General features: G+C 47.3%; 1 protein-coding gene across 17 annotated transcripts in view; it reads left to right on the top strand.

Annotated features, from left to right (window-relative positions):
• SNTG2 (syntrophin gamma 2) overlaps positions 1 to 13548 on the top strand; it is a 221886-nt gene that overhangs the window by 81580 nt on the left and 126758 nt on the right. For 16 of the 17 annotated variants that reach the window (XR_014234716.1, XR_014234717.1, XR_014234718.1 and 13 more), the window contains exon 2: positions 1169 to 1306. Coding sequence is in view for 11 of the 17 variants with exons in the window: in XM_082356518.1 (XP_082212644.1) it covers positions 1169 to 1306 (138 nt within the window). In the remaining 6 variants the exon portion in view is untranslated. The remainder of the gene's footprint in view (positions 1 to 1168; positions 1307 to 13548) is intronic. The other variant, XM_082356519.1, reaches the window with a different exon arrangement.

The raw sequence follows: 13548 nt of genomic DNA, 5'->3' as shown, positions 1-13548 counted from the left end.
GTGAGCGTGTGCTTTACACATCGATAGAAATGGGTCGAAGTTGTGCCTCTTTGATGTGAACCGGAAACGGTTCTCCCTCTAAACGACACGCAAGGATCAGCCCTCTCCCTGCGGAGCTGCCCTGGTCTCGGGTTCCCTTGGGTGCTGGGTCCCTCCACCCCTGCCCCCACCAGCAGCCACCCCGGGTCCTCTCCTGAGTGTCCCCACCGACTCCACGTGGCCAAGGCCCCCAGGGAACGATTGCTCCGTACGGTCAACCCCACAAGCGTGTTCGTGGGTGTATCCGTGACTCGGGAGCAGGAGAACGGGAAGCCGGCCGGACCTCCTGTTCCCACAGAGACCCCACGTCCTGCTGGATTAAAGCTTGTTTTATAAAAGGATGCATGATGACCTCTGACCCCGCAGTAGGAAAAAAACGCCTCCTTGCAGACACTGCCTCTTAGTCTTTTTTTTTTTTTTTAATCAGCCTTTGGTTTTACTTTGAGTTCAGGGTTCCTCGTTCGCAACTGAAGGCTTGTCTGTGTGAGCCAAACCTCACCTTCCTGCCCTGATCGCTGCACACTGACAGTATGCTGCACGTCACGTGTGCGTGTGTGTGCATGTGTGCCGGCTTGGACGGCGGGGGGAGAGGCCGCACCTGGTCGCGCCCTCACTCCAGTGAGCCCTGGGCCGTCTGGTCCTGGCCTGACCACCAGACCCCTGCGGCCCTTCCCAGCATCCCGACCCTCCTCCCCGCCTCCTGGCTGCAGGGCTGTGTCCGAGGCTGTGTTGGCCAGAGCCCTGTGCAGGCACGAGAGAGACAGGAGGGCCGTCCGAGTGCTCGCCCGGGACCCGTGCCCACCCGTGTGACCGGGCGCCGCTCAGCCGGGGGCAGGTCCATGACTTCACGCGGACAAGGTGACTTCTAATTTATCCAAAGGTGCCTTTCTGGCTCATCCGTTCTTCACCTGCCAAAAACATGTTTTATACAAATCCTATAAAAACTACTCAGGAAGAAATGCTAAAAATTCCATTGTTTTGTGTTAAATTAATCAAATCCTAGTCAGATGCATGGGTATGTGATAAATACACAGGCGTGTTTCAGGAGGTTGTGAACAGGGGCAGGCGTGTTTTGTCAGGGTCCGTGCTCTCCCATCCTCACACCCTCTTCATCTCTGTTTTGTTTCAGACTAAAACCGGGACTGCCCTGTTGCACGACGAAGGGTCTGGACACGCCTATGACATCCGCCTGAAGCTAACGAAAGAGGTACTGACAATTCAAAAACAAGATGTCATCTGTGTTAGTGGCAGCAATCACAGTGCAAATGTAAGTCCTTCTGCGTCTGCAGGCCCCAGGGGTTTGTCTCAGACTGTGTCTCGTAGATCAGCCCAGAGGTCTCCCCGGATGAAAGCCCCCTAAGAGTGGTCCTGCAGGACGTGGCCTGACAAGGTCCTCGGCCGTATCTAAATGTCCCCATTATTGCAAAGCAAAGCATCTTTTCAAGTTTGTATTGTTTACACTCTCCCTGACTTTCTTAATTTCTTCATTAATGTATTTTCCTTGAGCAGCTTTATATTAAAAATATCCCCAGACACCACAGCATGAGATTGGACATATTCTCATTGGAAACTAGAAAGTACGTAACTTGACAGATAATCCAGTTCCTGAAAGAATAATAACTTGAGGGTTTCCATCTAGAGCGACAGGCAATGGAAGATACAGCAGGTGGTTTTCAGTATCAGCCTGATCCCTGCCTCTGTGGATACAAATAGGGATTTTCACGTAACGCTTGGTCCTTCTCAGCTTCAGTCAGTTACAAGTGAAATTTTCTTAAGGGTAAGAAACTTATGTACTAGATGTGTTAGAATATTGAATAAAGATGAGGGAAAAATGCTTTTGCAAGTTTTATCTCCAAGTTTAACTTGGGACTATTGCAAATGATGTATATATGTATACAATATATTATACTTGAAATCTCCTATTTTCCTTCCAGTGGACTTAAATGGCTGTGGATATATCATGTGCATTTCGTGTTACATATCTGCATGTATGCTTATATATAGAAATTATCAACATCAGTCATTACTCTTTCCTTTGAATAGACCTTCCCATTAGCTACAAAAATGATGAGCAAGAAACCATGTAGAGGAAAGGAGTTTCCTTCTGTGTGTTTTTGGAAGGATCCCTGAAGCTCTTCCGTCCCCAGGTCACGGCTGGCTCTTCTGGAGGCTCTGGAGACCCTTATTTATGAGGGTTTCTGGGTCCTCGTGACCTTTATGTCGGAGATGACGTAAACAGGTCCATCCGCAGTCCTGCAGTCAGCGTGTCCTCATCAGGTTCCCTGGCGTCAGGTGACCTCGCCTCTGTGTCCACACACACACGGCACTTCATGACCCTCAGCGCTCACGTCTCCACCTGGATGGCGTCCTCCTCCTTCTGTCCTGGAGCCCAAGGCCACCCTCCACCACCCGTTGCCCGCCTGCTGCGCCCATTCTGGCCGCCGGCCTTGATTGAGGGCACCCCTCTGGGTCCAGGACGGTGGAGCCACACGAGGAGGGCGAGAGACAAGACGCCGTCCTTCCCAGGGCTCCTCCCTGGAACCTCAGGCCCGGATCCTGCATCCCGACCTCCAGAACCCCCAGTGCACCCTGCGGAACCCCACCCCGGCACCAGCTCTTACTAAGACTCCCGCTGGCCCCAAATCTGATCTCTCTAGAACAGATAGAGCAGTTTTGTGCTCACCTTCTCTGGCCCCATCACTGACCTTCCCTTTGCTAATTTCCCTCCACGTGTTCTAAATACCACACGGGATGGGGGGTGGCGGGGAGAGGGAGAAGCAGGGGTGTTTTGTAAACACTTAAGTGTCCCCCTTCTTAATAGTGAATTTGTACTCTACAGAAAATCGCAGACAAGTTACAGTAAAAGCAGGTAATGTTTCTGTGCTGTATTGTCCAGGAAAAATAAATTACACTTTTTAGAATTCAGCGTTGGATTCTCTGCCCAAGGTTATGTTCTTGATGAAAATTATCGGCTCCTTCATAGGAAAAATGGGTGAGTGTTCAGACCTATAAATTTATGTTTACAATTTCAAATGATTTATTGGTGCCTAAAGCTTGATATTAGAACTCCCTGCTCTAAGTTAGAGGGTGGGTCACGTGGATTTGTTCCCGGTCTCTGCCGGCTCCATCCTTACTGATCTCTGCTGCTTCCTTAGGAAGCCCTCCTTTGTAGGAAAGGAGTGAATATCTCCTTGAATAAACATGCCTGTCTGGGCTGGATAATTGGGAGGGGGATTCCGAGGACATCTTTGTACCTAGAAGAGCATACTCAGCTACTGAGATCAGAGTGTCTACTCTGCCCCAGATACAGAATCGCATTGGGTTCAGTCCCATTACTTTGAGGAACAGTTGAAACCCTGTGTTCTTCAGTTGATTATAAAAATAAAGCTAATCTGGACATGAGAGTTTATCATGTGTTTGGAGAATGAGAAAGATGACTCTTAACAAAGGCCACGGCTGTTGGTACAGAATCAGGACACCTCTAAGGGGGTCGGACCATAGCGATTCTCTTATATTCGTATCGTTGAATGTTTCCACGTTAACCTCCACCAGAGAAGCTGGTGGAGAGCGGTTATTTTCCATTTAAAATATCCTGAGGAGCAGGAAAGGAAGATGTAGTAATGATGATTCCTCAGCCGATCAGCAGAAGAGATGAGTGTGAATTTTACATCTCGCCAAACCTTAGGAAGATGTAATAATGATGATTCCTCAGCCGATCAGCAGAAGAGATGAGTGTGAATTTTACATCTCGCCGAACCTCGAGTCCCTGGGATCCCAGGAGATGAAAAATGTATCATCAGATTCAGTTCAACACACGTTTACAGATGGTGAAGTCAAGCAGTACCTGGCTTGTCACTGGGACCCCAGGGCCCAGTTAGTGCCTTAGAACAGGCACTTCCCGGCCGTGTGGACGGCTCACACTGGTGCTTCGATATTCAAGATCAGTTTTCTTAATAGAAAATAATACTGATGATCGATTCTTACATTTCAAGCTCTATTCTCAGTGGGAGGTATATGCTCGCTTCAAAATCAACACACTTTGTGATCCAACACTTACTCAGAATGTGAGCCTGGAGGGAATTTGGTTCTCTCAAAACCTAAGACCGTTTACACTGAACTTTACACCTTGGGTTGCACTTATATTCTTGATTGTTTGAGAAGTCAGGATTGAGGAGTAGACTTGTATTTTGTTTTCTTGAAACTGCTGAAAAAATAAACATTATATCGTTTAAGGATGGATGTTATTCTTATCAGGAAAGAGGGAGAGGAAACTCAATTTATTCTTTAATAAAAACCAATAGATTCTCAAATCTGCTGATTCATTATCAGAGTTTAGAATCGGCGACTTCATATTTCATTTATATTCCTATCCATTCAGATCAACATGGTACTTTGAATGCTTAAAATCTCTGGGTTTTCTAATTATCTCCTAAAGAGAGTGTGTGCTTTGCAGTATGAAAGAGCTGGCTTGTTCTCACGTTTCCGAGTTTCTGTTTAGATTGCTTTATATTTTTGACATATTTTATTTTTCTAAACTGTAAGTTTACATTTGTGGTTTGAGTGTAGTGAAGGAGTTGCATATACAGAAAACAAAATTAGAAGATCTCTGTGTTGTATTTGGCCCTTTAAGTCATGGCACATTTATGGTTGGAAGGTATTCTGGAGAATTCCATACCCTCATTTTACTGTTTGGGAAATTAAGATTCAGGAAGAGGAGGTTGTTGGTCTGCGTTCACAAAGTTAATTACAGAATTAGGCAGCATCTTAGCTGCTCCTCTGCTAACTTGTAGTCGAGGGACGCTGCCTGGTAAATTGTCAGGAAAGCGCGGAGCAGTGCAGGCTGTCCGGGGAATCACAGGCAGCGTTGAACCCTGAAAATGCTGGGCCACCCTTCACACAGTGTGAGCTGCACCGGGGTTTGCCACCCACGCGAGCTGGGCACAGCCGTCAGAGTGGACATCAGGAGGCAGCCTGGGGCCGAGCCAGAGGAGGGGACAGACCGGACTCTGCTAAGCCCCACCTGGAGGAAGAAAGCCCCAGGTCACAGGTTTAGAGTGGGAACTTGAAAACCAAGTCCTTCCCACAGAAGGGGCGGTAAGAGTTCTTGCCTGGCTGGCATTGGCTTCAGGAGGAAGAGGGACGAAACCAGACAAATGTCCCCTGAGGACCCCCTCCCCGACCTCCGCTCACTCGGGTCTGGTGCTGGAGTTTACACGTCCCGTGCGGCATGAAGAACCTCAAGCTGGGGCTTCCCTGGTGGTGCAGTAGTTGAGAGTCCTCCTGCCAATGCAGGGGACACGGGTTCGAGCCCTGCTGTGGGAGGATCCCACATGCCGCGGAGCAACTAAGCCCATGCGTTACAACTACTGAGCCTGCGCTCTAGAGCCCGCGAGCCACAACTGCTGAGCCTGTGTGCCACAACTACTGAAGCCCACATGCCTAGAGCCCATGCTCCGCAACAAGAGAAGCCACCACAATGAGAAGTCGGCGACCACAACGAAGAGTGGCCCCTCACTCGCCACAACTAGAGAATGCCTGCGCAGCAACAAAGACTCAATACAGCCAAAAATAAAAACAAATTAATTAAAAAAAAAAAAAAAAAAAAAAGAACCTCAAGCTGAAAACGAAGTGCGAGGTGGTGTCAGGTGTGAGGGTCCCCCCAGGTCCACGCGGAAGGAAGATGCAGGGCCCTTCTGGAGGAACACACTTTAGGTCTGAGACGACTCCCAGCTGCGGGTTCACGGGGACCTGCGGGGATGAAGCCACAGGGAGGAAAAGCCGGTGAGCCAGAGACGCAGAGCTGGGCCTGCGGAGACTTGGGGTTCTGAGAGGGTCCGGTGCGTTGCATGCAAGGTGCATGTGCATTACATCTGAAGACTAAACGGGAGGTTCTAACAGTCGGACAAAGGAAGGAGGGTTATAAAAAGTGAGCCAGCCAATGCGAGACCAGCCACAAACGGTCAGTGAAATCGGAATTTCAACGTACCAGTTAAATAACATTTTAGAAACGAAGCGTCCGAGCTGTTAAGTAGATCTGAAGAAATCTCAGGAATGAAACATCAAGAGCTGGAACACATAGGCGAGTGGTGTGGAGGCCCCGCGGGCAGCGAGGGGGCTGGTGGGTGGACGCGTGGAGACTCAGGAAGAAGATGGGGGGAGGGGAGCCGGGACCAGACGCCCCGCGAGTACCTAGTTGGTGAAGGACCTGGATCGGGGACCCCAACAGATTGCAAGAGGGGGGACCTGCTCTCCTTTTCTGTCCCCTGCTCCTCTGGTTTGTGATCAGGGGTCTCGCCCGGAGCTGGAGGTGTCCGCTCTGGTCTCTCTTTCTGGAAGCGTGTGTGTGCTGTCGGTGTTCGGTCTTCTTCACGGAAGGTCTGTCTGGCTAATATCACGAACCTGTGAACTGATCGTAGAAATTAGAATCGGGTCCGGAAACTTTTTGCTCTGCGTTCCAGGCACCGCGTACGCTGGCCCTGACCTGACCTCACGGCTTTCCACTTGCTTGTCCCCTGTGAACACACGTTGGGTCGTGGCCCCCGTGCTGTTGACATGTGGGCGTTTGCAGACGTCTGTGTGCTGGCCCTGCCGCTCTCTGGGCCTGTGTGCACCCTCCCATCCAGGAGCTGGCTTGCTCCCTCCTTGGTTTCCCACTTGCGTCTTTGCACCTGTGTGGGCAAGTGGCATTTGAGCAGAAGTAGATGCATTTCTGATCACGTTCGTGAGGATCGCTGAGCGCAGGTGATGCCCTGATTGGTGGCCACGTGGTCCTGAGCCCACGAGAGGCATCTGCAGATTGTTCCTGGTACATCCCGATGGTCCACGGAGCCTGTTAAAAGCATTTTTAAAAATTAGGTTTATGGCTTACGTGACAAGTCCTGTGAAGAGTATCAGCAAATTGCTATTTTAGTGTATTTAGTGTATTGATTAAAGAACTAAACTTGGATTAAACTTTCTGAGACAGATGAATTTGTTATCATGACACTGCCAAAGTAATGGCAGTTTCTAATAAATTCTGTACATAGTACACAATACACACAGTTCTATAATTGCTTTTTTGTTGTACAATAAATGCCTTGTTACTACTTTTATCCACCTAAATTGATACCCTTTCTGTAGTCCCCTTTTGCTTCCTATTCTTTGGGTCCATAAATCAGGAGTAGGTACCACCTCTATCTATTTTAGTATTTAATTAAAATTTTTTTTGAATTCTTTAATTTGAATTTAATGAATTGAATTAATTGAATTTAATTTCTTTCTTTGAATTTAATCTTTATTACAGTGTTGTATTTTCTTACACTAGTAATTATTGATTTCCCATCAGGCGTTTTGTCATTCAGCCAAAGTACCAGTGACCTAGTAACAAAACACTCTTCTGAACTCATTGGATACATTTCCTCAGCTTTATATATTTCCCTGTTCTTGATATCTGTTTACTGACAAACATTCATTAGTTTCTTAATTTTTTCCATTTTTCCAGAACCTCAGCTGAAAATCCATTTCCTTTTAGTTTCTGAAAATTGGTTTCTACGTGTATATTCACACTGTAAATTGGCTCTGGGTCTCTAAGTGCTGCCTCCTGGGTCTTAGTGAGTTACTGGTCCAGAAGTTTCCTGCATTATCCTGCTGGTGAGGAGAGAGCCCCAGTTAGGTCTGTGAGATGCAGGTCACTGGACCCCAGGCCATTGCTCCAGCCACTTCATCGATGCAGGGCAGATACTCCTACTTGCAAAGTGAAACACCACAGAAGAAGGATTGGCGATCGTTCCTATAAACTAGGAAACCAAAGACAAAACCACCTTCTGAGCTTTCATTTTTCAATGATTAACCCAGCAGTTGAAGAATTATATACGATCTTTGGGGTGGGCCTGTATAAAAAAATTAATATGAATTATTCACTCATTATTAGTACTGTATTGTCCCAGAGGAAATCTATATATATATATTTTTTTTTTTTTTTTTTCTGATTGACTGGCTTACTTTTAGTTGGAAGAAATCCTGCTTTTGGAAATCACTAACTAGCCCTCTACACGTGTTGGCGTTAACGATTCGTTCCTGTTTGAAATCTGTGCGTAGTGGAAAGGCCGCTGCCTTTTTTCTCGGGTGGGTCATTTCCAGAAGAATCCTTTCCATAGCTGAAGGCTGGGTGGTGAGAGAGGGTGCCCTTGTGTGGAAACGGATCCAAGGCACAGAAGGAGCCCTGGAGAGTGCAGGTCGGTCCTGAGAAGTGACCTGTGAGCCGTCACAGGTGAGGAGGTGGCAGCCGTGGAGTTTAACCAGTGCTACCGAAGTCGTACCCTCAGGAGGAGGGTGGGCGGGCTCTTCCAAGAGGCTTCCAGACAAGCACCGAAGTGCAGTTGTCAGCAAGTTGCCAGGAATTCCCTCGTGCCGCCGGGACAGTGGCTGGCTCTTGATTCCTGTGGAATTCTCCCCGGGCCTGGCCCTCAGTGCTGTGCGTTCGCTCATTAAAATGCTTGCGGATTCGACCCGTAGTCCGCTTCACTTCAGTAGGATAGTTCTGGCTTTAAAAATATGAAAACCTTGAGTTAGGGAATAGATGGGGCGAATTCGTTATAAAGGTTTATACCGCGATTTAGTTGAAGGGTAAAATAATTTATACATGTTTGTGTGTGTTTGTGTGCACACAAGCCACTGTGTAAGGAAATGAAATGCAAAAATATGTCATTCAGTGAAACTTTGAATAACTGAAATCATAACAGCAGTGTATTTTGCATAATCTGCTAAACATTTTTATTGTTCTTTCCTTTAATTATATAATTTTTCAACATAGAAAAAGTTGAAAAGTAATAAGCAGAACCCCATGTAATTATCATCCGTATTTACCATATACCAACGTATTTGCTTTAAATCTCTCCACTTTTCTTAAAGAAATGAAATGCGCAGATACCTCTGAAGCCCTACTATACTGATACTCGTATATGCTGTTCCATTTAAATTTTCATTCTTACTTTACGTGGATTTTCCACAGCCAAATGGTGCTTTTCAGATTTATATGAGTGGAATAACATTGTTCCTTCATTTGCGAATATTGTGCTTTTTAAACTTACCCGTGATACTATGGAGACGTGATACTTGTGGATGGTTACTTCATCCCTGTAATGATGGCAGACTCCCCTGTGAATAACCCAGAGGTGATTGATGCCTTTCCTGCACATTCTTGTTTGGATTCAAGTCCCCCCCCAAGAAGACTTTGTGTTTTAAATTCAGCCAATATATTGATCTCAGGTAACCTTACTTCCCAGTAATGCACACGTTCTCTCAAATCCATTTTGACCCCAGTGTGGTGAACCCTCTTCGCTGGGGTTTTGAGGGATGAAGAGGAGGGTGGTCGTGCAGCATCTGCTCAGCTGCTCCTCAGCTTCGTGTGCATAGCAACCAGCCAAGCTCAGAGGAGCTGGCCAATCGGATGCCAGGGGTCAGGACAGCCAGCGAAGGCAACAAGTGGACAGTGAAGGCTGAGCCTTTATCACGTACTCTGATTGCACAGGCAGAGCTGACGGGGAGGAGGGGCCGCATAGCTTCTGAGGCCGGGTGGCTCTGGGAGGGTCGGGTGGATGAGCCCGAGGTGGAGGGTCCCTGCCCACCGGAGCCCTGAGCAAAAAGCTCCTGTGTTTCATGGGTCTCCAGGGGTGTTTGGGGCGGGAGGGTCCTGGGTGCTGGGCCAGCCCGGGTGGAGCATCTCCAGGGCTCCCTGCACCGCAGCAAGGCCTGGCCGAGGCCTCAGACGAAGGGCCCCAGCGGACGTGCGGGGCAGGGCATGCAGAGGTGTGGACGTGTAGGAGCTCGGCCTCAGGGCGCCGTCTGTGCGCGGGTCTGGGGTGTGGAGGGCCGCTCCCCCGTCACTGCCGTGGTCAGGCCTGAAAGGTCTCACGTAGCGTTCTGGCAACTCCTCCCGAAGCTGGAATACTGTAGGGGTATTCGGTATTTTTACATTCTAGGAATTGCAGTACGTTTTTGGAAACTCCGAGTCTGGTATATTGATTTTAAGTCCTCCTAAGGCAGATTTGATTCCGTTACCAAATTGAACAAATATGCACGAGAGTTTTCAAATAACTATTATTGTTTTGAAACACTAACCACAATTCATGGAGGAATAATTTACTTATTTCAAGTGACAAATCCAGACTCTTCACAGATTGAGGGAATTTTGCTTGAGTGGACGGTTTAAAAAGAGTGGAGAGAGGCCACGACCCTGTCCTGAAAGACGCCCTCCAGGTGTTTGCTCCCTGGAGGATCCCAGCCCTGTGGACGGAGGCCCCTGGGGTCTGACACCCCTCCTCCAAAACCCTCCTCAACATGAAAGTCCAGTAACACTTTATTTTCTGGAAAAAAAAATAATTTTTAAAGTATTTGTGTGTGTATGTGAGAAATCAAATACTTCAGAAAATTCTTTCCCTAAGTTGCTAATTTTAAGTTTCTCTTTCAGGCCCTTCACTTATGTCATGGAAACTCAGGCTCATGCCTCTGTCACTGTTTTCCCACCTGCTCTCTCCTTTCCTCCTTGAGCAGCAGGTGTGGCTCAGGTGGTCCCGAGGGGGTGCAGGTGGGAGCCCCCGGGGAGGGGCGCAGGGGCCCCACTTGGAGTCCTCCACTGATGGGAGGTTCTTGAGAGAAGAAAGCCCAGGCCGGGGAGAGGGTATCGGGCCTGCTGGCACAGCCCCACAAAGGCAACTTTTATTTTAACAACGGCCTGAAACCCATCTTTCTGGAGACGGCAACAGTCAAATCTGAACATCTGTTAACAGCTGTAACAAATTTGAAGTTAGTGTTAAGTCTGCACTTTAAATGCCTGAGTAAAAACGTGTGGCCAGATCTTACATATGCTGTGGCAGTACCTGAAGATCAGTATTTTAGAGCAAGACAGAGTAGGAAATCCAACTTTCAGTATCCCCAAGTCACTTTCTCTTATAACAGGTAAGAATTGTCTCAGAATGTTTACAGTCAGAAGATAACGTGGGCGTCGCGGAGTCTTGCTACGGTGATGGCAGCTCCAGGATGCAGACGTGATGACCATCAGACATAGCTGGGGATTAAATGATAAAGTGCAGAAGAATATTTGCTGAAGGACCTTACTTATGTTTGTGAAGAAAGAAGAGCGGGACTGAATTGAAGAGAATTGGTTGGATAGTTACCTTAGGTTCCACAGTTCATCCTCCAGAAGTCTCATCAGCCAGTCTGGTTGTGCTCTGGACCCTTGGGCGGGCGGAAGAGCCCGGATTACAGGGAAGACGCGTCTGAAGGGAGAGAAGGCCCCTCCCGCACCGTTTCCTCTTATAACTGAGCCTCTCGTTGGGTCATATCTGGCTCCTGATCTTTGGGCAGTTGACCCTGCAGATGTGTACTGAGTAAACCAACTGAAGAATGACTGTTTGGTTTAGTTAGAAGATGCCTTTGGTGACATTAGTTCTGTCTGGAGAGCTGACAGAGCTACGCAGGGCCTTAGATCACAAGGATCAGCTCTGGCTTGGCTGTGAGGTCGTGAATGTCAGGACACAGAAGGAAGAGTGGCTTTATCTGGGCTATGGTGTAAAAGGTTTCAATTAAAAGCTGCAGAACTTTTGTTTCCTATTTAGTGTTCACCATCCACTAATTTTTACAGATTGTGTTTTGAAAAATAAAGTGCTTGTATGTGGTAATGTTCACCTCTTTTAGAACCTTAATATCGATAGTTATGTAATCCTCATTGACGAGAGCATGGATTAGCTGAGCCTTTTCTTCCAACTTTAAAATATTAGAATTTGTGATGCTTGAATGAGGGGGGTTTAAAAGATAAGGAAGAACAACTTTTCATAGAAGAGACAAAACATCCTGGTGTTTTTATGAAACTCGATGGTTTGCAACATTCCTTCCCATAATTCTCTTGCTTGGCCTCTGTCTTGTCAATTCAGGCTGCCCTGACAACATACCGCAGACGAGGGGGTAGATGGGGGTGGGTGGGTGGAGCTTGAACAACAGACGTTTCTTTTTCTCACCGTCTGGAGGCCAGAAGCCCAAGGTCAAGGTGGCGGCCAGGCTCTGGCCAGGTTTCTGGACGCCCACTTCCAGACGTCTGTCCTCTTGCCATGTCCTTTGTGTGTGTAGAGAGGGCTCGGGGGTCTCTTGCTCTTCCTATACCGGCCCCAGTCCTGTAGGACCAGCCCCTCTGTGGCCTCATTTAACCTTAGGTTAAGCCTCTGAAAGGCCCGATCTCCAAATACAGTCAGCAGGCGGGTAGGGATTCAGTATAGGGATCTGGGGGACACAGTTCGGTTCACAGCAACTTCCTGTGTAGGAAACTCAGAAGCGTGCAGAAACTCAGCTTTGCCGAGCTTTAGATGCCGGGACCACATGTGCTCAGAAAGGACATCTTAGCAGGTTGCATAGAGCAAATATTTGAATAAGCAGTGTTCTGGCTTGGCCGGAATAAGCAGCGGTAGGCTCTTTGAGTTCTCTTAAACAAACACTAAAGAGCTTTATGGCATAATTTCCTTTCCTCACCAGTTAGGCATATTAGAACAGATTTTTGGTGTGCATTAACACACTTTGCCACAGCTGACCATTTCTTGACATTTCCTTTAGATTGTCTTCCCAAGATCGATACATGAATAAAATGATGGATTCGAAAGGTCATTTTTTTGGTGAGGTCAGTTGAGGCAGAAACCAACTTACTCCTTCTCAAAATATATTTTCACCAATATTTGCTCTCAGTGAGGTTCAGATGCTTATATTAATGGCTAAAATGAAAAACATTATCGAATGTTTTGAGAAATATCGTAGAGATTCCTGGTTAATGTATTAGGTAATCCAACTTTCTCATCTTCTGATGCTCAGGAAGTTTCCCTTGGAAGCATCAGTGTGACTGCGTCACACGTGGGAACTTCCCTGTCCCCACTTTGAGCACAGCTGGACCCAGAGGTCCCCCCTCCGCCCACCGTGTCGGCTGTGCTTTGCCTCTGTGTAGGTGACAGGAGTATTCCTGGAACGTGGTCTCGATGTCACCTGGCGTCCCTGTCACACGAGTGTCACCTGCTGGTCTCCAGTGTCTCACTGGGAGTCCAGCCCAGGACCAGGGAAAAGGCAAAACGATTCTTCTGCTGCAAAAGTCCCGAATTATAGCTCTTTTTCCATGTATGATTATATAAGTATTTCATCAGTTCAAAATGTTACATGTGCGAAAGAGCTCAGATTTATAAAATGTGTTCCACGTATACACTTTAAGATAGTTTTATTTGCTCTAATTTTTGGTTTCTTTACTTTAAGCTTATAATGTATTCACTCCTAAGAATAAAATTACAAGTGGATTTTAAATACTAAAATAATAAATAAAAATAATATGATAAATATAAATAAAACAATACAAATAAAAACTTGTAATAAGATTACAAGTGGCTCTGCAGTTTCCGCCTCTCTTCTCACTGGTGGTGAGTGGGCCCCAGGCTCGGGCAGGACCCCCGGCTCTTCCCAGACCCCTGACTCCCTCTCTGCTGTTGCTTTGCAAACACACAGGCT

The sequence above is a fragment of the Balaenoptera borealis genome (genome assembly GCF_965194805.1).
Source record: "Balaenoptera borealis genome assembly, chromosome: 15".
In the NCBI taxonomy this organism is placed as follows: Eukaryota; Metazoa; Chordata; class Mammalia; order Artiodactyla; family Balaenopteridae; genus Balaenoptera; species Balaenoptera borealis.
The sequence above is the reverse complement of the archived record's forward strand: the minus strand, read 5'-3'. Positions and strand labels throughout refer to the sequence as shown.